At 35.2% G+C, this 25,177-nt stretch overlaps 1 protein-coding gene across 1 annotated transcript in view; it reads left to right on the top strand.

Moving 5' to 3' along the window:
• Positions 1–22,993, top strand: part of LOC126826699 (uncharacterized) — a 40,690-nt gene extending 17,697 nt beyond the window's left edge. Inside the window, exons 2-20 of the mRNA XM_050555712.2 lie at positions 5,256–5,467; positions 5,924–5,998; positions 6,825–6,972; positions 8,759–8,837; positions 10,053–10,131; positions 10,918–11,001; positions 11,982–12,130; positions 12,993–13,018; positions 13,579–13,693; positions 14,303–14,458; positions 14,839–14,974; positions 15,512–15,610; positions 16,969–16,996; positions 17,897–18,070; positions 18,245–18,441; positions 20,524–20,926; positions 21,645–21,784; positions 22,512–22,603; positions 22,723–22,993. Of these exons, the coding sequence (XP_050411669.1) occupies positions 5,256–5,467; positions 5,924–5,998; positions 6,825–6,972; positions 8,759–8,837; positions 10,053–10,131; positions 10,918–11,001; positions 11,982–12,130; positions 12,993–13,018; positions 13,579–13,693; positions 14,303–14,458; positions 14,839–14,974; positions 15,512–15,610; positions 16,969–16,996; positions 17,897–18,070; positions 18,245–18,441; positions 20,524–20,926; positions 21,645–21,784; positions 22,512–22,603; positions 22,723–22,891 (2,561 nt within the window). The 3' untranslated portion in view covers positions 22,892–22,993. The remainder of the gene's footprint in view (positions 1–5,255; positions 5,468–5,923; positions 5,999–6,824; positions 6,973–8,758; positions 8,838–10,052; positions 10,132–10,917; positions 11,002–11,981; positions 12,131–12,992; positions 13,019–13,578; positions 13,694–14,302; positions 14,459–14,838; positions 14,975–15,511; positions 15,611–16,968; positions 16,997–17,896; positions 18,071–18,244; positions 18,442–20,523; positions 20,927–21,644; positions 21,785–22,511; positions 22,604–22,722) is intronic.
• The last annotated feature ends 2,184 nt before the right edge of the window (positions 22,994–25,177 follow it).

Below are 25,177 nucleotides of genomic sequence, written 5' to 3'. Positions count from 1 at the left end.
CTCTCCCCCCAACTGCCAAGCTCTGCACACATCTCGAAATGACTAATATACGCCTCCCAATCTTCAGATCCAGAGAAGGTTTCTGGTCTCATCTGAACAGTTTTCGAAGTTCTGCGTTCCCCGGTTTCATTTACACGATGGACACCAGTCGTTTCCATAATTTGTCCATCATCGCTTGCATCAGAATAAACATCTAGATCATCTTCTTCAACGGACACATCACCCTGACCTAACCCAGGAGCGTCTGGTAAATTTGGTTGAGTTTTAAAAACTATCTCTTCATCGGGCGTCTCAGCCATCGTTTAATATACTTTGTATTATTTAGTTATTATTCTTCTCCCCTGTAACATATTGTAACATATTTACACAAAATTTTATTTACATCACCACCACTGACAAAAGCCGGCGTTGGTTCGTATCACTGGATGCCATTATATCTTCGACATCCCACTTCTGACACCATTGTAGCAGTTTGGCCTGCGCTGTTTAGAAGTAACACCATATTCACCATTTTTATACGATTTATTCAATACAACCATGAGATAAATACACGACCATTATTTACATTAATCAGGTAACCTTAGTGTTGGTTATAAGAAGGGTCTTGTAGGGGGTGGGAGATAGCCATAACGTCATTAATTATTCTAATGTCCAGTGTCATGCCTGACAATGTTCAGCCTGACAATTGACGCTGTAAGTCCTGACAAGTTCGCCCTGACAACCTGAAAACCCGCCATGCCTGACGGATTGCTTAGGCTCAACTACGTTATGATCATACAAAAACGTCAAGGGGAGACGGTTCTACCAGGATGGTCGGTAGCGCCGTCATAATTCCTTTTGTCAGGCCAGCTTTAAGAGGTCCTTACCCTAGGCTGCCGACATCGACGACATGACGTCCTTTTATAGGCTGCAGGCAGAGCTATTGACCAACCACAGGCTCGCATTCTGCCTGACAAGGACTACGTTTTCCTGACAAGTTAACGTTTTACAATAATATGAAAATTAATAAAAGATGTTCATAATTAATCATTGCATTACATGTAAGTAACCTATTCTGAATCTAAAATCAAAGTAATGTACAATTAGACCAGCGCAAATACATTAATGAAGAAACACCTAGACCATGAATCGTGCGTAAGTCTTAGCTTACAGCGACGAGGTCCTAAAGAATTGGAACTACCTAAGAACAGCAAGTAGGCCTACTTCAAAATACTTAATGGATCTAATATAATAATGAGATGTACAAAGTAAGTAACAAAAGTAACAAGCATTGTAAGGTCATGAATTTATTATAATACACCATTAAATTAACGTGAGAATGATCATGTTACTATCACTAACTATCCCTAGCAACCATATTACTACGCCCGTCTCGTCTGACTCGAATGCACACAGCATCCCACGCTAACAATACATTCATATGTGGATATTATTTGAATTGCTATCGTCCCCTTATATCCAGTCGCATAGTAATACATCATGACATGCCTTACAAATCCGGCTCTAAGTACCGATGTTCTATAATCTAAGATACGACTTGCTGTCGTCAACGTAAGTAGGCTACATTAGGCAAAACAAAATTGTAAACAATGAGAGCGTACGGCTCGTTCTATTTATAGTAACAATTAAACCTTTCAACAATGGCAACACTAATATCGTAATAATACCAACGATAAATACTTAACAAATGCAATAATAAAACAATGTGAAGATGTAACTATTGATTCTTAACATATGGTACACGGCATTACCAGTGATCAGTGATAATGAAATAATAACAATAATTAAATCTACCCCCCCCCCCTTATATATAACAATATGTTTCTAAAGTATTTTCTCTGTCTTTCAATTGTCTCTTTGGTATCAAAAGATATAGGAAATGCCATCTTGTTTGAAGCAGGAACAGGCTTAAGGTTGGTAAGCAAGCCGTATACCTTGCTTGGGACTTGTGCTTAGATTGACAATGTTTAAGAACGAAGTTGTGCTTAGGTTTTTTCTTGGAACACACAATAACGTGCTTGTGCTTACACTGAAGTCTACATAAAATCTAAACACAAGAACGTTCTTATGTATTTTCTGGGAACAGAAAATAAATTAAGTTTACTTAAATGCAAAGTCTACTTAAAATCTAAGCATAAGAACGTGCTTAAGAATTTTCTAGGAATGGGGCCCAGGTGTGGGGGTGCAGCATGAGTTACATAAAAATCATGGAGAACACATTACCATTTCAGAAGTCAGGTTGCGTTTTTGAGAACATTTCCTGGGTTCAATTCTGTGTTTGGGAAGGAGCCTTATTGCTCAGGTAAAGTTGGAGATGTGGTCACAAATATACAATAAACACATTTGGCAAGTCTTGTGCAATGCGTCTATTCAGAGTTCTCCCACAACAGTATTTCTGCTAATATATCTGTAAACCTTTAGTTCAGATTAGATTTGAGGCTAAATTCCTAATAAATATTTAAATTTAAACAAATTACAGCAATAATATTTTGTGATATTTCGAAAGCCTTTGACAAAGTCTCACATAACGGTTTACTGCATAAAATGTCTAATTATGGAATAAAAGGTGAATTACTTGAGCTAGTTTCCAATTACATAACAAATAGAAAACAACAAGTCATACTTGAAAACTGTCAATCGTGTATTAGATTTCCCAATGCCGGGCCCCCACAAGGTTCTGTACTTGGTCCGCTACTTTTTCTTATCTATATAAATGACATATATGAAGGTCTAATGAGCACGTCTAGATTATTTGCAGAAGACACATCTCTAATTCCAACTGATATATCTATCAACAACATTGAAAAAAACTTAAATTCAGATCTAGATATCTTGTATACATGGTCAAAGAAATGGTTGATTAATTTTAATCCTGAAAAAACATCCTTACTTAAATTTACAAACAAAGGCATCTACTATCCATTAAATATTAAATTTCATAAAACTTTTCTAGTTAATTCATATTCTCATAAACATTTAGGGGTACTTTTTCAAAGTGATGCAAAGTGGAATTTTCATATCGATAACATGCTAAAACGAGCCTCTTTAGAATTATTTCATTTAAGAAAAGTGAAATATATTTTATCACAATCCTCCTTAAATAAGTTGTATAAATGCTTTATTAGACCCATTTTAGAATATGCATCTAAAGTTTGGGATTCCTGTGCAAATTTCAATATTTATAAATTAGAATTATTTCAACTTAAGGCAGCAAGAATTTATTGTCATCGGATGCACAATTTACACACCGAGGTCTGCTTTATATTTCGAAACTGCGTGGCCCAAACTATCAGATCGCAGGAAAATCCGCAGACTTTGTTTACTCTGGAAAATAATAAATGGCCATTGTCCCTCATACTTATCGGATTTAGTTCCTCCTATCAATAATATACCATATAATCTAAGAAAGCAAGATAATATACCGATTCCTTTTTGTAGACTAAGTCTTAAAAAACAATCCTTTTTTCCTAAAACTATTTCTGAATATAATAGACTATTAACTGATAAAAAGAATGCAAATTCATATCTCAATTTCAAAAAGTCTATTTCAATTAAATTTCCTACACCTCATTATAGAAACACTGGCATACGTAAACTAACAATTCTTCATAACCGACTTCGTCATTCACCTAACATTACTGAAACTCCTCTATGTCCTTGTAAAATGTCAGTGGAAAATATATACCATTACTTTTTTAAATGTCCTATTTATACCGCTCAAAGAGATATGCTAATGTCCGATACTAATTATCTTAATATTCTTCCCTCTGGTAGCCCTGTTTTACCCAACATTTTAAACAAGAAAATATTTCTTGCCGTTCAACGTTATATTTCCAGCACAAAACGTTTTAATAGTAAATTATAAACTTGGTTTTAATTCTTTATTGATTAATGTACATCCTCACAATCACACACTCATATTTATCACTTATTTAGATAAACACACATTTATGATTATAGTTTATATTAGATGCTTAATTTAGTAAAATGATAATGATCTTATCTATATCAAAACAATAAATAGATGATGGATAATTATAAATATGTGTATATAGCTGTATTTAGTGTATGTTAAATGTTTGTTATGCCATCATATATTATATAATATTATATTATTCTATTCCCCGGGAGAAGGTTCATAATTTTTATAAATTGTCCTAATCCCTTTGTAAGTTTTTTGCAATAAAATATGTTTAAACCACATACGCCATACATTAGGCTATAGGGAGGATTTGGACCAAACAGCGACATTACGGTCTACTTTTTATTTCGAATTTCGAGTTCATTTACGTGCACGCCAACGTGTGCATGGGACCTCAGTTTTATATATTCCATCCGAATAACTAGACAGCCCTCGCCCCCCCCCCCCCGTATGTACCACTGACAACGGGAAACAACGCTGGAAAGTTTGGGGAACTGTCTAGGTCAACACAGGGATCAAACCCCGGACCTCCTGATTAGTGAGTTACGGACAAGGGGAAACCACGTCGGACCAGGATCAAAGATTGGACCGGCAGGTAAGTGAGCCAGCCCCTTACTGGGGATCACCGCGGCTGCATGACACTTGCATGGAAAGCAGGAATACTAGCTGCACATATACAATGCCCCCCCCCCCCCACACACACACATATAACGATGTAAAATGTATCGCGTATGCTCATCAAAATTTAACCAATACCATACTCTTTGCCGAGGATGATGGGGTATTGAGTGTTTCGACAATATTTAATTTTATTTAAACTTCACAATTGTTAGTATAATTATAGCAATTACTTGACAATTATCACAATTTTCATCTGGCCGTGAATCGAGTTATTGCAAACATTTTGCTTGGAAATCTCTGGATTTGTGTTATAAGCTTCTAGAAATGTACAGTTTATTTGATAGGGAGGACCTTGTAGCGGAATTGTGTTGCCAAGCAAGCTAGAAATTTTGGCTACAGGCCTAAAAATGCAGTTCCATGAAAAAATATTTATTTCTTAGCAAAGAAGCAAAACGAACACAAGAAATTTAACAATCTTTAAATGGCATTTAGTAACTGGATAGAGTAAAAACAAAAACACATACCTATGGAAAACAGCTACTAGTATATTTTAAGGCGACGTTTCGAAGAGTATTCTCTGAACAGCAATACAGATATGAGGAAAATATTTAACAATGTACTTTTAGAGGTAAGGAAGGGTTCAAAAATGAGATTTTTTTTTTGTCATTAGTTAACATTGTAAGTGCTGAATTTGCCATTTCTGTAATTTTAGAAAGCGTGAAATTAACAAATTTGTTGGAAAATCATCATGGGAGCAAAGATCATAAACAAGTTAAAAGTGGGTCGTCTTTTTGGCCAGAAATATTAGTGTTTCAATTAGAGACCGGATTCGAAACTGGAATACTACGATTGACAAAAATTCCACAGCTGAATACGTATACCATACATAATGGTGCCACAAATGCAGTGTATGGCGAACATGAGGTAATTATGTTTCTTATTGTCGTGTTCAAGCATTAAACCGCTATGGGTATCTAATAGTAAGTGTAGGAGGGCCACACTACACGCAAAACAAAAATCTACAGGATAAACCTGTGGACAAGACAGAATATAGACATTGCAAAAAATAAACAAATATCAAATTTGACTATATAGTGGGTGGCACCCAGAATGCGTATAAGCTTATTTTTGGGTTTGAAATAAAAAAAAGTCCATAACCATTTATATTTTATAGAACAGGACATAAAACTACTTATAGATTATGTTATAGAACATATTTTATAGAACCAGTCAATTTATCATCATTTGTAATTTATATTTTATAGATCAAATCATAACTATTTGTAATTTATATTTTATATAAGTCAGTTTATATAACTATATATAATGTATATTTTATAGAAAAGGCAGTTTATATATCTATTAATGTATATTTTATAGAACAAGGCAGTTTATACAGATAGAAGTCGAAAAGCAGCATTTATTGTAGAGAAAGTGGGCGATAAATACAAACTGGTAAAATGATATTAATTTTAAAGTTGCAATTTCAAATTATTAAGTTATATTTTTAAATTTTTTAAAAATAAAGCTTAAAATAGATGGTATCCATAAACAGTTCTACCTTGTTAAAGAATAATCCTATTAATCCTATAATTCACTATTGCCAGCTGAGAATTTGGCAAAAATATCATTTTCAACTTCAAATTCCAACGTTTGAAGATGGCTAATGCATGGAGGCAATAGGAAAACAGGGGAGGTAATTGTGTTATTATTTCCTGTGTCAATGATTTTTAAGGGTGGGAAATAATGCCCATGGTCGTATAATAGTGAGTTGATAACCTATTGAGCCAAAAACATGAAATAATTATGTTTTGACTTTCTTAGAAAATATGAAATTCTCGCTTTAAGTATATGACTATAATTTCAAAAGACAACTTATATAAACGTTTAAAATAGAAATTACGCATGGTTTAAGTCTTTCGAGTTGCGTGACTGATAAAGAAGACAGTATACAACCCAAACGTTGCATGTTTAGAAACCAATAATTGTTATTCCATGTATAAATTTTAATGTGAAGTGTTGATCTAATCCGTTTGATGGTACAAACAATATACATAGATTCCACGTAGACAGTCTGGATTAGACGTAAAAACCCATTGGCAGTCGAAGTTTAATGAAGAATATGAGGGAATCGTCACTGTCTGCATTGCTTCTTACCCGTGACCTTTCATCACAGCAGACATTTTCCGTAAAGAAAAGGTCGAAATTACAGACCAACAAACAAGGGGGTATTGCCGATGTATTTATAATGGAATGATTGTATTTTATTTTATTTTTAAAGGTGGGTAATTTAGAATTAAATTATCGAGTAATTCACATAAAACCAGATGAAGGGAATCAGAACAAAACTGGCAAATTCATTAATCATATTATTGAACATGAAGAACCTGTTATTATTGACCATCTTGGAGAAAATAAAAAATCAAGCGGTAAGACGTAGGAATAGTTCCCGAACGTAGAAAGTCAACTTTATCTGTGTGTAACGATGTTTTTGATATATTTCTATATATTTCGTTTCCTTAAAAGATGGCATAATAAATTTTAGTAGCTTCATTGATATTTATGTGGTGTCATTCATTCATAACAATTTCACACCCACACTATTATTGTAGGTGGCTTACTAGAATTTATTCTGATCAAGAGGGCATGGGAATATGAACACACTGACTGTTTTGTTTATTATATATTTATTACAAATTCGAAATAGAATCTAAAACACAACTGTACTACGTTGTCTAAAACATAAATTATTTCGTACATAATTGATTTATTTGATTGTGAAGTGGATTAGAACTCATTTATGTCGACTAGTTTCAATAATGAAATGTAATATTGGTGCAGAGGAGTGCATACAGGTTGGATTAAGTTAGTGTAAACTCCATTTTGCCCCTGGAAAGATTTCGAAAACGTATTCTAATAATATTATATAGTAGCACCCCCCCCCCCCCCCTCTAACATACTTCTCACACAACAACTTCTACACTTCTATTAAATACTGTGCTAAAATACTAAACCCAACTGCAAACATTTGCCAGGGGCACTTGTGCATAATATGCTATTTTTACTAATATGTTAATCCAGCCCTTGAGTACACCCTCATAGTAAATATTGGTCTCTGTGACTGAAAATTCCAGTTAAGACGGACCTCCAATTTGTAAGTAGTTTGCTCCGCGATTAATTGCTTGATGCTGCATAAATAGCGAGGTATTGGGGTCGCGAATTCTTTTTCGTCCGCCCTATCCTATCTTCTGTTGTGATCGATCCAGGGTGGCCCATTATGTAAGGCCCTGGCTCACATGCCAAGAGGTTCCAGGTTCGATTCCGGTGTTTGCCGAGAAAGAACCTCGTGATTTTACAGCGTGGGTTTCCCTGTGGTGCAGGACAGAGGCGTAGTAAAGAAAAGAGTCTAGTCGTTCAAAGCACACCACATGGCGTATGTCCTTCTTCATTAGCCCGGTTGGCACAGAAAGGTAGGACGTTAAACCCAATTTCATTTCCTCTATAACTTGTTAACATTTACAAGCCAACAAGAACTCTTCGATCAGAAAACAACATGCTTCTAGTCAAACCAGCAGTTAGAACAAAAACATACGGAGAGAGACGGTTTGATAGAGCGGCCGCCATTTTGTGGAATGACTTACCAAACACACTACGAAACATTAAATCTGTGAATGCTTTCAAGAAAAACCTTAAGACTTTTTTATTCAGACAGGCTTTTTCAAATAGTCAATAAATGAACGCTATTTGTGTATATTTTTATTTATCATATTTATTTATTAATCTTTTAATAATTTTAAATTATTTTTAATGAATATTTTTTTTTTTTTTCACAATTCTTATATATGAATTTTTATATATATATATATGTATATATATATATATATATATATATATATATATATGCATTTTTTGTTGTGGATTTTATGTGATTTTATGCATTGTAAAGCGCTTAGACTAATGTTTTAGATAAGCGCTATATAAGCAATGTAAATAATAATAATAAATAATAATAATAATAATAATAATAAATGCTGGAATTATCTCCCAAGTATGACTAGCCCGTCTTTCAAGTTTCTTAGGAAACATAAATTAATTGTCGGCTATATCAATAGTAGTAGTAGTAGTGGTAGTAGTAGTAGAATGATAGTAGTGGTGGGCGATTCTTTGCCGCCAGTTATCAAACTAGTTATATTAATGTTTTATCATATGATTCAGCTCACCGTAAGAAACGGTCCATTCTTCAACATTTTATCATAGAAGTTTGCTTTGTAGCAGATGCTAAAGATTTTGAAGTGTAAGTTTACGTTTCTTTGAAATAAAATATTCATGCATACCTGTGGGCTTCTTGATCATTTATTGAAATATATTTCAATAAAATTGTGGAGGGGGGGGGGCGTAAACTATATGAAAAGGTAACTTACAGAGAATATCTGAACTGTATACGGCTAGCCTTTACAACAAATTAATTCCTGGCAATGCTGTCTGTAATTATACCAATCAAACCATGTTTCTTAAAAACGCTGGTCGTCAATAGCAACTTTCTGGAAAATATTTAATTTTCAAGACTTAATCCACGTTAAAATTGATTCTTTAACATTTTATTAAGAAAATACATTCAAAATATCAATATAGATATTCTCCCCAAATGGAGTCAAGGATTCTCGCGAAGATTGTACTGGCTTTATTTCACCATTTCCAGTTTATATCGTCTGCAGAAAATGCCTAATGTAGATAGAATATCAGTTCCTCATATCTGTGTAAATACAGAACAGAATAGAATCATTATAGATTGGTTTTTCTTTTAGAAATTCAACTTTCACAGTATTGTAGCTTGCAAGGTATTACACATCTGTCATTGAGTCAACTGGCGTAGTTTCGAATCCCCGGTTGTACGTGACAAGGAGTAGGGTCGCCTGTCCAACCTCGTGGGTTTTCTCCGGGTCCTCCGGTTTCCTCCCACTGCTAAAGACCCCTACGCGCAAACGAATTATTGAAATAAATTTAAACCATATGTTAGTCCCGAAATGACCTAGTTTGTGTCAAGTGGACGTTAAACCCCATCTCTCTCTCTATCTCTCTCTCTCTCTCTCTCTCTCTCTCTCTTGTATTACACATCCTTTTAAATGCCCTTTAATACCCTGAATTTTGCAATTGAAAACTTTAAGATGATAGCCGAAAATACCGGAATAAGAGTTTGGTACTCCGATATATGTAATTCAAATTAAAAACAATAATAAACCACAAACAACCACCAAGCACGTGATTAGAGTTTGTCTGGGATTTTATACACGTCATTATTAATTGCGACAAAAAAGGTAACAGTATGAAAAGACAAAAACAATGAAAACTAATTGAACGTTTTTAATGAATTTTTAAAGTAAATATTTTAAATTTGACATCTAACAAAGCAGACATTCTGTGGTGCCCCCATAGCCATGATGCCTTAAGCACGTGCTTATCTTGTCTAATGGTTAATCCAGCCCTGATCCTGGTTATGTTTATTATACAGGTTTATGAGTAGACACAACAACGACCGAATATTAACACTTGCTGAAATGTCTGTTTACTTCGCTTTTATAGCAGAACAAGTAAGTCTTTATTACAGCCTAAAGCAGCCAAACCTCTTTGATTCAGATCAAAATGATTTATTGAATTGGGTTGATCTTATTTGTTATTATGGAACAAGTTGTAGGCTATATGATTGATTTTTGTTTTGAGAGGATAAACAAAGGTCGTTTTCATTGTTGGCTTCTTGTGTTCAGATTATATCGCCACATTGGCTTAGAATTTTAAACAAAGATAAATGGTCATTTCACAAAACAAATCAACACAAAAATCAACAATTTTATTATCAAACCATATCAAAGAGGCCTTCGCACACGAAAGATTAGTTACAACTGATCATTTTGACTCTGCGAACACCAATTCTCGTACCACAATTCATGCGCAGGTATTCCCCATCGTGTCCAGTAACGATGCACTAATTGGTCTATACAAACTATACATAGTGATCTCGACCTTCTTTATAGGAGATTGCATTTTATTAATCCAGATGGTTTGTCGGCTATGGATTGTCTGTTGGTAGAGGACATAGTAATCGACTATACGGTGTAACAAACTGTGGGACTGATTGCCCATGGTAAATAATACTTGGTGTGTACAGGCCTTTACATTCAGTATTTAACTCATGAACATGAACACTACGCCAAGTAGAGAGATACTGATTCACCAACATTAGGTGTTTGCAACTTTGGTGCTTCAAAACATGTCATTTCTTTGAAGGGATATATTATTACCTTATTGTTAAATTTATTATACATGATTATTAGAAATACATTTTAATGGGCTGATTAATTGAATTATTTCATTTTCAGATTAAAATACGATATGAAACCATTATTGAAACCAACAATTTGTTAAATATTGAGATTGTTGTTCACAATCTTATAATTATAGAGGTATTTTTCGTCCTTTTTTCCTCATTCTCAGTGCTGAATACAGAATAATTCTATATTAGCGCTGGCGTGATCCCCAAGATAATCGGACAGGGCCCTGTTTCTCGAAGTCTTAACTAAAGATAAAATCCAATTTTAGTAGATACTTCAATTTTGATTGACAAGGCACTAAAATCAATCTAATATTATCCAATCAAATTACTAAAATCTGGATTTTATTTTAGTCTAGAGAAGGACATCAGATTGGCTTTTTTCAAAATGTTTCTGGCAGTGGCTTTCATTGCTTCTGAGTGGATGTTTTTCTCTGATACATACTCGATGGTTTCAATTTGATCGATACCCGGTTCGTGGGCACTTTCTATTTGATTTGGTGACTTATTTCATTTTGAATCTGGGTGGGTGTTTCTATTTGATTGTTACTATAAATGATTGGTTTCCATTTGAATTAAACTAGATTATATACAATATAGGGGAGGGATGGGTCTATTTGATTGATAAACCATACATTGTACATGGTAGGAGATTCTTTAATGTTTGAATGCTTTCTTGCATAGTTGGCTAATGAAAACGAGCGTAAGGCTGCTACTATTGGAGGGAAATGTCACGCTACGACCTACTCTAATATCAAATTCTTACTGATTGTTTGTCCCATCCGAAGGACAGACACTCCCCTTTGCCAGGCCCTTCACTCTGCACCACTTACAATAATCTCGCAATATGTACCAATATAGTATTGAGTATTACCATTTCATGTTCATCATTACGGCATCTATTCTATAGCACAGGGGCCGGCTTTCTTTATGCCTAATTAGACAAGGACCTTCAAATCTAACTTTTTAAATTTGAAAATACAAAGGATGTTTATTTGCAAACGAAACTGCGTATTTTCAAAGTAAACAAGTTAATACCATAGAACGTCTTTTAGTCAAATTTCAATTTCTAAATGTCATTTAAAATTTAACATATCCCAACTGTATTTGCAGCAAAGTAAAGACTCGGAGTTCGCTAATCCTATCGCCGATGATACTCGTGTAGATTCAGATGATTACGTACTCCAGTCAGCTTATTGGGTAGATGACCCCCCTACTGGAATCAACATACCCAAAAGCGACCATTACATGTTTTTCACCGGGTCAGTATTCCGTTATGTAATTGTGGTTGTTTAAAGAATACCGGTTGGTAATGGACGAATCTTTGTTAAAAATGTGCAATAAAGCAGGATTTGTTTTTTTTTATAAAATGTTTCACCGAATTATGGAAAACATTTCAGTTCTTAATTCCTAGTTTTAGATACTGTTTAAGGCAACTGATTTAAAGAGCTGGGTTTACAAACGTCTCACGAGCTGATCACTGCGATCATACGTTCTTCATTTTACGACCATGTGCATGTCCAAGCTATCACACAATCGTTGAAAATTATAATTCCCCTATGTCACCATACTGCAGTCTGCATTATCAAATATAAATTAAGAGGCCCTAGGGTATATTTCATTGTGCGGAATCCTGTAAACTGTCTAAAACAACGTCACATTTTTGGACAAATCAAAATACTTTTATATATCTCTATGACTGCATAGATACGGTGTAGCTCTCGAAACCTACGAGTTTCATTTACATAACAAGTTTCATTTGAAGCAATAATTACCATTTTATACTTGGAGTAATATTTCGCTTTATTTTATGATCAGTAGTCGAATACCGCGTTTTATCAGTGAACTAAAAGTGTTATTCCACTGGCTAGTTGTTTTTACCTAAAATGATTGTAAAATCATAAAATAAATAGAACATTTGTCGTTTTGTCGTGAATAACATATTTTATTTCATTTCTAAGCAAGAAAACGTTTATATTTTTACGAATGCTACGCATTCGTGAAAATATAAGTTTTCTTGCTTCTCGATGAAATAAAATATGTTATTCACGACAAAACGACAAATATCCTCTATTTATTACAACTTAGGCGTATACGGTCTTAAAATTTGTTCCTTTATTGCAGATACACAATAGATGACGGTCTATTAGGTAGGTTTGGTTAGTTGCAAATTTACATTCATTTCCAGCGCATGCACAACCACCAAGAATAAAGGGGTTATACTAATTATTTTATTTATGATATTTTATACGCATGTATATCAGTGTTCGCGTATTACGTCGTCACCCTGTCCGTCGGTCATTCATTCGGTCCGTCAACAATTGGTATAGAATGTTTATTTCAAATTTATTGTGAAGCATTGGGGTCATCAGAGCATTTTATTCAGCGTACCGCGAAATTTCGTTAGGCAGTTACAGTGTTCTGAAAAATCTGTGAAACGATAGAGGCTACAGTTTTTAACGGATTTTTTTTCAAGCCAGATAACACGACAACGATCAGATTTCCTGAAAGTATAGAGGACGGGTCGTTATCAAATTTGGACAACATCCAAGTTTTCCTTTTGGATAAGCTGCTGTCTATGGCAATCGTTTTGGAGACAAAGCTGCTGTGCTGTAGGATCTTTATATAAACTTTGGTATCCCATTGGCAGATATATGAATTTCCATGGTTCTTTATTTTTCTAAAGTCGATTTACTATCCATATTGGCAGGTTATGCGGGAGCAATTGGTGACTTATGCAACGCTACAACTGCGTCTGTTTCTATGGTGTTTGATGATCACCAATCACGGGTTGGTAACGTGGCTGCCCATGAGTTAGGTCATAGGTAAGTGAACACAAGTAGTAAAGGTTAATAAATACAGATCATTAAAACATGCACATTGCCCAATTTATGGATTGGCCAGGAGAAACACGATGAACAACGCCCCATCGAAACTCCGAAGGGTTAGATTATATTTAATTTTAAGCCAACTCGACAGTAGGCATAATAATTTGAAATGATTTATAATAATCCATTGGGTGTATGGAATAGTTTGGGCAGCTACGTGGACTTTATCTGTTCACACCTTGAGAACTAAACGACATTGAACATATTTTACTATTATCATCTTAGGCAACACGTCAGTCAGAGAGTATAAAACTGCTTCAATAACTTTCTATGAATTTATTATAGATAAAACATTCATTTGGTTGTCTAAAAAAACATGTTTGCGAAATTGAAAAACATGCAATCCCAAAATTCGCGTCCCATGGAAGACTTATTATCTTCAGTCATAGTGCGTGGCGTGTAGTATTTCTTGCATGGATTTGTCTGTACATGTATGGCTTATTAACTTTTTGATTATTCCTACATTATGTTGCCTAAGTTATGATTTACATCAGTTTTCAATCTTAACACGGACACCTATATAATTCCGCGTTATATGTTTTTCAGTATTGGTTTAGAACACGACTCTATAGAGGGTTGTTCAGATGAACTTGCTTACGTGATGAATACGGCTGAGGGTTATGCAACTACTGATACAATAGGTCGCAACCATTGGAGATTCTCGCCTTGTTCAATTACCAAATTAAAGAAAATCTTAGAAAGGTATTCAAGCGTAAACAAAAGTACATTTTAATGTATTGTTATAATCTGAAACTACCCACGGGTTTGTCTACTTTTACCTTTTTCCCCAAAACAGCAATTTGAAAAAATAGTCTGTTACAAACCCAGACCATACCGACACATTTACTTTCAATTAGTCATTTCGTTTTTTAAAATATGTCTGCCTGAACAAAACTGCTTGTTGTAGCCTTTTCCCGCAGACAAAATAACGACATACTTTTGTTTACATAAGCTGTGACAACTTAGGTCATATCCGGTTTCTTTAATTACGTAATCAGCTATTGTCGTGAATTCGAAAAGCGATTTTTGTTTAATCTGCCTTCCAGCATAAACATATTAAAGATATATAATATATATTTCAGTGTCTCCTGTGTTGGGCAACCATATAACTACACAGAATTATCTCCCGTCTCTAAAGGTGGAGAGTATTACAGTTATGATGGTCAATGTCAGCTAGCTTTTACAAAAAATTCTTCTTATTGTACATGGGCTTTAAAGGTTTGTCTTAAATACGGTGTATTTTGGCTAGCTTGTTTTCATTTGGGTAAAAAATAAAGGAATTCTGAACGGGATTAATATAGTATTCTTTCAAACATGTTGTGCTTTTATCACGTAGTTCATGGGTACGCTTTTTCATCCTTGGTTTTCTGCGGGTTTCCCAGCCGCATCCACTGCTAAAGGTAGATGTGTGGAAGCTAGATGGTAAGATATTGATCCAAAAGTTCAAACAGAAAAACAATGACAACGCTACACTACTTTAATTCATGTCGGCGAGCGCACTGATTTTCGCCAGTGTTACTTCACGTGAAACATTGTAGCGCCATCATACGGATTAATTTATATCGTGGATCTGAACCTGTTAGGTTCCAGTAATTTTCTTCAGTTAATATCAATATGAAACAGAAACAATCGTAGTGAGCGATCGCTGAACCCAATTACTCTTTCTTCTGTTGATTAAAAAATAATCTAATTACTATCGTGGAAGAACTACTGTTGGTGTATAATTGTGCGATTTTTTTAAAATTTTTCAAACAGTATTCAAAGTGCTACACGATGTTATGCTCAGATCCAGATAACGACGAAGAATGTCACGAGATTATGCCCCAGGAACATACAGAATGTGGATTGAATCAGGTATTACGTTTACTTATCTTTAGGGAGTGCCATTTTTAAAAACGTGCCTGTTGAGTTTGTATACTAAGCAGCAAAAGAAACGTCAGGTTGGTATGTTACTCTGAATAGACGCATGCATAAAACTTGCCAAATGATTTTATTGTATATTTGTGACCACATCTCCAACTTTACCTGAGCAATAAGGCTCCTTCCCAAACACAGAATTGAACCCAGGAAATGTTCTCAAAAACGCAACCCGACTTCTGAGATGATAATGTGTTCTCCATGATTTTCATGTAACTCATGCTGCACGTGCTGTTCACCGGGACGAGTCCTATAAAATGCACCCACATACCTGCTTGACTCATTCACACTACAACGTCAGCAGCATGCCACCACTCACGACAGCTCAGAGGAACCAAACGCCTGGAATACTCGACGCTGGCCACACTGCCCAAGCCGTTGCCAATCACATTTTCAGGTCAAATTTCGGACCATCTCCAGCCATCAGCAACGCTTTCGGGCCACCACAAGGCGACAAGATCGCCATGTTGTGAGACAGCACGTCAGACAGTGGGAACACACGGAAGACCCATCAGTACCGATACAGTGCGCCGACGTCACACCAGAGAGAACATTTTACCGTGGACCGATTCTCACTCCTCGCCATCGACGTGAACGTCTACAGTTTGCATAACAACACCAGAACTGAATTAATCACTAATGTGTCAACATACTGTTCACAAAAAATTGCTTTGATCCATTTAGTAAGTTGTTTTCTAGAATGATTTGATTAAGTGCCTCTCTGGTTTGAAATCGTACCTACGCTTTTCTTTTGCTGTTTAGTATATATTATTCACATTTGTGACATCGTAAATGCTTCATTTTATTAGAAGTATTTACATTTAATGACTAATGGGAAATATGGCGTCTCCAATATATGGAGATGACTCTAGATCAAGACCTCAAAAACACACCTCAATTGAAGTTCCATCTATTTATCCCCCCCCCTCACACACACACACTTCCGTTTGTTTGATCTAGAATTAAAGAAGGGGACTTGAATACAAATGTTCTACCAAATTGTGGTGAATATTCATGATTTGGGGGAGGGGGTTTCTTATGGTGATACGCATATTGAAAACAACTACAGTACAAAGTTGTAGGTAAGTTAACAGCATGAGTGATCCAATTTCATCTAATGTAATGCAATCTCATATCAGTATTTTATGTGTATGGAACAAGTTATTTATTATGAAAATGAAATAAAGGGGAAGCATCCTTCTTTGAAAAGGGAAATAATGACAATTAATAACAATTTTTTAATAGTAAAAGTGAGCAGTGTTATAAATATGTAAAATCTTATTGTATAATTTCAGTGGTGTATTAAAGGAGTGTGTATACCGAGTACGTATTTTTTAATTTTTATGCCCACTGTCTTATAAAGTTTGTTTTGAATTGATTTTTATTATCCGGTAACTTTACGTGTTACGAAATATACCTTGTGTTGTGTTTTGTTATGAAAAATTTAGATTCATAAGCCAGTGCTTTGTTTGACTTGCTTATTGGCTGGTGAGCATAGTTTGCCGACCAATGTAACCTTACTATACTATAATTACTGTGGTGAATTATTAACCTAGTCTATTAAATGTAGACCAAATAGACCAAATGAAATGTAATTCCTTTTTATGGATTCAGATTACCACATTTACTGAGTCTTGTCCAATTACTTTAATCCTGCATATTATTTCTTGTTCTACTTATATACTTAAGTAATAAATAAAGAAATCATTCTGGTATTTGATACAGAAAAACGTCGTGGGAAAGTTATTAAATTGGGATGGTTGGGGGGGGGGGGGGTCTGTTTTAATTTATAAAAGGTTTGAATTGATAGTCGTTTTTTCGTTGGGTATTTCCCTAATTTTGGCTGCGATTGCTGCCTTCAATTCACTAATTGTTTGAGGTTTGTTTTGGTACACATTATCCTTGAGATAATCAGGGAAATCTCCAAAAAGGAATGTGTTCGAGTAATTGACAATTTTGCGCGACGTATGCAAGTTTGCTTCCAACGCCGCGGAGTCCATTTGGAGCATATTTTGGAAAGAACACGACTTTTATGCAAAGCCACCAAGATAACTGAAACTTTGGGGAATGATCGTACACAGACTTAAGTTTACGTTGTAGGGTTTAATAAAAATGTTATAAGTTCTGTTTTAATTTGGAAAAGGTTTGAAATAATAGAATGTTTTCTTTACGTTTTGTAAAGCATATGTCCGGCACTGTTATTAAAATACTAAATATTTTTAGAATTGCAGGTTGCGCCTGTAATAAAGAATTTACCAGACAGTATAAAGACTCGAGATGGGGCTTCCGGTTTAGTATTTAAGGTAGCAGCCACAGATGAAAATTCCGATGATAATTTGAATTTTACAGCAACACCTTCCGGGCCTTTTTGGCAGTTTTTCATCTTTAACAGTTCGTGTTAGTACATTTTATCGCATTTTCATTACATTTACAACATTTCACAAAATATTATTTTATATTCATATATATTTAGTTTATATGCCTATAGACCCAGTGGAGACCGGAAAGAATGGACCATGCTACCCATTGGTTTTTATATCTTTAATCAGTAAATATTTGATACAATTTCAGCTGGCGAACTGTATGTAAAACCAGGTTATAAAATAGACTTTCAAACACTTGGCGTGAAAACTTTCGAGTGGGTATTTACAGTTACTGATGGATATTTCACATCTGCACCGACAATGTTGAGGATTAGCTTTGATGGGGTACCTAATGTGTTTAGAAACTCAACATTCACGATCTTAATTAATAAAAAAGATATAACGGTAAGTGAAGAACCATATACTATATATTTACTTTTATTAGTTTTTATAAGTATTATAAATTAACAACCCCAGTCACAATTTAATTTAATTTCGTTTATTTCCTGTTTGCGTACTGCTATAAATTAAAGGAAACAAAATTATTTTTTTCAAAATTCTTATAATGTGGTTTTCCACAGCATTTTTCGGGATCATTTTTAAAATTTATGTATTCAACCATACCTACAGCTGCATTATTTGCATCAAATACCCTGCTTTAAACATATGCAATAATCGTTTATTTAAACTATATTCAAAACAAGAGGTGCGTCAGACTGAACAGAAAGTTAGATTTTCTTACAATGGAATAGGAAAGAGTTCTTAAAGATACATTATGTAAGATTTAGATAAAGAACTAGCCATTCTTGCTATAATAGTTCGAAAGTAGAAGATGTAAAATGAATAATTTGAAAATTTCATTCAAATTACTCTATTGCAAGCGAAGATATTGGCCTTTGAAGGTTTGATAGACGTGTGCAATAATTTCAACCACCGTACTGGTTGATCGAAGCTAAGTCTCGGTCCTCCATATTTGATTAAATCCACGTATCGCTGAACCATTCTAATCTATTTAATATCGGAGAAATCTGATGCCATCGAGAGTTGATTAAGGCCTGGACCAGTTAATTAATGTCTAATTAATAATTTAGATAACATTTCAGGCCTAAAGAAAGACCTGCAATAGGCAGATTTAGCTCTTGCATAATGCATGTTTAAGTAAATTAGTTATGGTCTCAGGTGTTTTACGACTAAGGCGCGTTCGTAGTGCAATATTATTTGAATAATCGTTGTCAATATGACATGTTGATATTAACATGGATTTGCTACTCCTAGTATTCTTCCATCATGAAACGTTTCATTACTCTTACAGGTATCTTTATCAGTCAATGATCAAAAATGGTTACAAATACACAGTTTCTCCATACACTAGAATAATGTCGACCATTGTCTTTATTCAGTGTTAGTTTGTGTCTTGATTTCTATGACGTCCCACAAAACTATCTGGGGATTCTTGTTATGTTTTTCGCTAATATTTTCGTTTTCTCCCATTCCATCCCACTGCTCAATATCACATGTATTTTCAACATTGATATCAGTCTTTTGATTTTATACCTTGTGGGTGCTATAAATGGTATACAAATCAGTACTGGGGCTTTCTCATCAGTTTTCATGTTATTATCTTTTCTCTAATTTGTCCATGGTATTTATTATGATCTTGGTGACGTAGTCCTGGTGGTATCTGTTGAGTGTGTTAACGTGTCGCTGATATGCTTTAGTTCTTCCCCGAAATCGTCTTCCTGGCATATATTGTAGCCTCTCATGGTTAATGTAGATACGATCTCTGTTATAGTAGTTCTTTGATGTTCTGATGGAAAGTAAATATGTTGGTTTGTGTGCGTTGGTTTTCTTTATACCTTCATATCATCTCGTTATTGCCACGGTGAATTGAGATGCCCAGGAATGACAGATTTTTTAAAAATGTTTTCTACTTCAAATGTAAACTGAATTCCAGGGTAAATTTAGTTTAGGTCGTTTAATAGTTGTGTATGGACTTCCTGTTTGTTCCTCACTGCAACGATATAACCCACTTTTTTAGCCATATTGATGATTTTATTGATGATGTTTTAAGGCGTTTTATTCACAATTGGTCATAATCATTTCTCTTATAAGTGGACTTATAGGTTAACCCATCGGCACACCATGACTCTGTTCATAGACCTTGTTGATTACCACATAATTCTAACAATTTCGTGATGGAATGTCCTCTAATCGTGGTGTTTAAGTTGACTGCCCGTTCCTCAATCTTCATCTTGACAGTGTTGTGCCTCTTCTATTGATACATTAGTAAAAAAGATCTCCATCACAAGTAATGGATTTCATGGTTGTCGTCTCTTTGATGTTAAAAATAGCTGTCTTTCCTTATTCTGATAGCAAATTTGCTAAGTATTTCACGGTGTTGTAAAATATGCTGGATCTTTCCATGTGCATCGACATACTGTGTAGTCTGGTATGATAAATTGTTATAAATCAATTATTATATTCCAGGGAGGATACCTTATAATACAAAGCTTAGCTGAGTATATGGACAACAAACCAGATAATATTACATTTCACATTCAAGATGGACAATACACAGCTAAGTTTCTTATAGAGTCTGGAATGGTGAAATTTGTTTCTGGTACACAATCTTCAGATATCCCCGGTGAGTTATCTCTGACAGTAATCGGGAATGAACCAGGGTTTCAATCAACGACAGCAACATTTAACATCCGAACCAAACCTTTCTTCACTAATTTACCAGCAACAGTTACCGTTCCTGAAAACACCGAAATAGGTGACGAGATATTTACAGTATCCGCTGTTGATCCTAATGGTGATGCTGTGGGTTTTTACAGCTGGGAAGGAGATACATTTTACACTTCAACTCCATTTTCTCTGGATAAAATTAGTAAGTATGATATCTTTTCTTTATAATAATATGTCCTGGGTTTGAATAGGTATGGTTCGACTCTGGTGAAGTGGCATTTTGATCAATTTGCCAATATCATTAAGTCTGCAACTGAGGTTGTGGGACTTCAATCAGAAACATGACAGATCTAATTTTCGATTCATTTTTTAAACTGTCGATGTCCCCTACGCCACTATAGTTCAAGGCGCATTATGTAAGAGCCAAAACTGCATATTGTAGGTCTTTTTCTGGCTTTGTATATTATATAAATCATTATTTAAACATTTATTAACAATGTCGGCCTATACCCAACACCGCAGCCATTTAGGAATTTAACGACAAAATAGATAATCGAGAATTATGTCACGATTGCCTAGTACCGTTGTTACAATAACAAATAATCTTGGCTTGTTTTTGAATCCTTATACCTTTTGACAGTGTATGTATACAATATCCATCTTATTTGAATAGAATATTGTTTAAATCAACAAATAATCTAGGCTACGTGTTGTCAAAAGTTCAAACACTCATATCTGTACAAACTTAGTGTGATACTTAATAATTATAAGCTTATATTCTTTTTACAAAATTTCCATAATAAAATAAAAGATTTTAACATTACGCGACTGTGGCAAAATATGGATTTTATTTATCAAGGTCTACGATTCAGGAACAAGTTAATCGTAAAGTCTTTTGGTCTCTTGATGACATATTTTAGGTGGTGCGGTCACTGTGAAGAAGGATTTATCTACAGGACTTGACTATACATATCATGTAAGGATTGATGATGATTCTACCTTTGAAAAATTGACGATAATTATTCAAAATCTGACACCCGTACAAGACACACAGTTATGGGTAAGTATGATTAAATCCTAGAAGTTCTTCAATTGTGTTCTTAAGGCTACTTGCAAACCATAGTTAATAGTTTGAGGTTGTATCCAAGGGGCAAACGTGGATGAAATATTCTTGCATGACTACAAATTTAGAGATCCAAACCGCATCATATATATTTGTTCAGGTGGGCCAAATAAACTACAACTGAAGTGTTCGTGTGATTCAATCCCACGGCTACATGTATGTTCAGGAGGACACAGATTAAACTCGTCTAGAAATCGAAATTCCACCATACATTGAGATCAGTTTCCGATATGTTTGAATTATCTCGGGGTGAAGGGTTAATCCCAAAAGTAGGAGAGGTTATTTCCCATCGAATTTGAGGACTAGATATCGACTGTCTATTGCATGATGTGAAACTGATTTGATCGTGCGTTGTGTTTTGTTCTGAACAGTTAACCGCACTTCTAGATGTCATCTAAACACTTGATTATAGACGTCATCACGTTAGCTTTTATTGTCTGCCCGCTTTCGTCACCACGATCAGCTACGACAATAAATACCCTGTTGCGCGGTGTCTTGCGAAAAAGAATACATTATACCTTTCTATATACTCCTATAATTAATGGAGACTATATTCAATTGTAAATTGCTATTGCATGAATTGCAAGAATTGCAGTTATATTTCAAAATGTACATAATATTCAATGAAAACACCTCTGAACATTATTTTTTTTTTCTATTTTAGGTGATTATCGGCGTAACATCTGGGATTGCTTTGTTATTTATAACTGTAATCATTTGCTATTGCTGTTGTTGTAAAGAGAGCAGACATAAAATGTAAGTGAATATTATATTTTATTCCATTTTAAACATGAATTATGTCGACATATTAAGAATCAATCGAAGAAGCCGTTTGAGCATTACATTGCATTTAAAAACATCCCATTTTATTACAGGGCCCACACCTTGCCTAGAAGTGATATACAACCACGCATATCTACAGTTGATGGTCATCCCCTGGGATCGGCATCTACTCCACATAACATTAACCCTGAAGTAGTTTACTCCAACCAGATGAACCCGACCAAACCAACGTATGCCTATGATGGACCTTATCATAGCTAGAAATATAATTCTACAAAATGAAAACTGAAACAACAACGAAATATCTGTTTTCGATATAATTTATAAAGTTTTTAAAGATGTTAATATATATTTTTACTCAAATGAACAATAATTGTTATATTATGTCAGGTGCTTGTACGCTAGGTGGGTCGACCAAAGATCAGAAATTCCCGCATTAATCGGGAAAAATAGTAGTACTATTAATTTCCACCTGTCAGGGGATGACATGTAAAATGTTGCTTAGAATATGGGTGGGGAACAAAAAATCTATAGATCCATCACGGACATCCGATGAACTTTCTCGGCTAACCGCAGGGATGGAACACCGGACCTCCAGATTAGCGGGCTAACGTCCTACTCACTGAGCCACATTGGCTTCATTTTTATACGCCCACACTTCCATATCACCATTATACCGTAATGATGGTTGAGTTCGAATTTCGTGAAAATCGGACCAAAACTGTCGGACAAGATGGCCGCTACTTGTACGCAAATAGTGTAAAAAATCTGGTATATCAAGGTTGTGGACCTCCTAGAGGTGGCAAAGCTGGGGCAAAGTTCAAGGTTAAGGGGGCAAAGGCGCGAGCTTCGACCAGGAGTATGCCCCCCACCCCCACCCGAGACATTTAAATAAAAGACTGCCGGAAATGCATTGAAGTTAAATAGATCTAACCAGATACCACGAGTCACCTGACCACTGGTCACTGATCGTCGAGATAAATAGAGCTTTCCAGACACCGCCTATTGCAAAATCACTAGTTTATCCGACCAGAGAGGAAAGTGTCAAACAATCGAACGGAGTGAGTGAATCAAAGTGAGTGAATATTTTCGCCACGATATTTAGAGAAATAGACTGCCGGAAATGCAGTCTGTCGCGAAATCACTAACTTATACGAATAGAGAGGGAGATGTCTAACGAACGGTGTGGGTGAATCAAATCAACGTGATTTACGTGTTATTACTTATAGTAGTTTTACAGCAGGCTGGGTTCGATAAGAAATCTCACTCAGACTCTACAACATGTAAGTCTATGTTGGATTTAATCTTTAATTTAATATTACAAATATTTTTTCTTATTTTTTAAAATTGTATTAATTATTTGGGGGGGGGGGGGGCAAACAGAGGGCAGACCGCCGCCACTGCTCAATGCTCATGTTAGCGTAAGAGGCATCCGTGAATGTGACAATTTTGAGATTTTGTAATGAACTTATTTGTGGGTAGTTAGGTTTACATTCCTCGCCCTTATTTTGTCTTGTTTGTTTTTAGAATGTCCCCTATATGTGGTTGTAAGATCTAGTACATCATAGCACAAATCAGGACGAGATACCCAATTAATCTGCCAAATGATTTCACCCAAAAATTTAAATTCATCATTTGTTAAGTTAGTTATCAATATCACCAGCTTATGGAGTGTTTGTGTCTCAACTAATCCGTTACGCGAGAGCTTGTTCCTTTTATTCTGATTTTTTTTAAGTAGATCGAGGCATTTGTCATCTAAGCTTCAACTACAGGGTTACTTGCGAACTAAACTTATTAAACCCTTTAAAAAGTTTTATGGCCGTCGTATTGACTTGATTGGTAAATATAACATGTCTTCTCGGCTATTGGGGGGTTGGATGGCTGAATGGCTGAATGGTTAGCGTGCGCGCGTTGCATCATAAAGTCTGTCATTGAGTCGACTGGCGTGGTTTCGAATCCCCGGTTGTACGTGACAAGGAGTAGGGTCGCCTGTCCAACCTCGTGGGTTTTCTCCGGGTCCTCCGGTTTCCTCCCACTGCTAAAGACTCCTATGCGCAAGCGAATTATTGAAATAAAATTAAACTATATGTTAGTCCCGAAATGACCTAGTTTGTGTCGAGTGGACGTTAAATCCCATCTCTCTCGCTCTCTCTCTCTCTCTCTCTCTCTCGGCTATTATTCTAGATATATTTAATTGACGCGTATACTATCTTCCTGATAATGTCTGTCTACTACATCGTTAACACTGTTCATCACGTGCATTTTGCATACCGATAGTTCATTGGCCAATCGCGCTATTTTACAGAGGTTTCGTCTAATAGTTTGGATGCAGCTATGGCGGGTGTGGCGCCAGACAGGGTAAGCTTACTCTTCCGGACACCTGTTACCACTGTTTGTCGTGTATTTTGTACACAGTGAACAGTCCATATGCTGATTACACTCTTTTGCCTTATTACACTATTTTGCCTATACCGTTTCTTTTAGGACTTAGAATTTTGTCTAATGGTTTGGATTGTTCGTGCTTGGTTTTATTTTATTTCTACCACT

This window comes from Patella vulgata, chromosome 7 (genome assembly GCF_932274485.2).
Source record: "Patella vulgata chromosome 7, xgPatVulg1.2, whole genome shotgun sequence".
NCBI classification, from domain to species: Eukaryota; Metazoa; Mollusca; class Gastropoda; family Patellidae; genus Patella; species Patella vulgata.
This window is presented reverse-complemented; position numbering and strand designations above follow the sequence as displayed.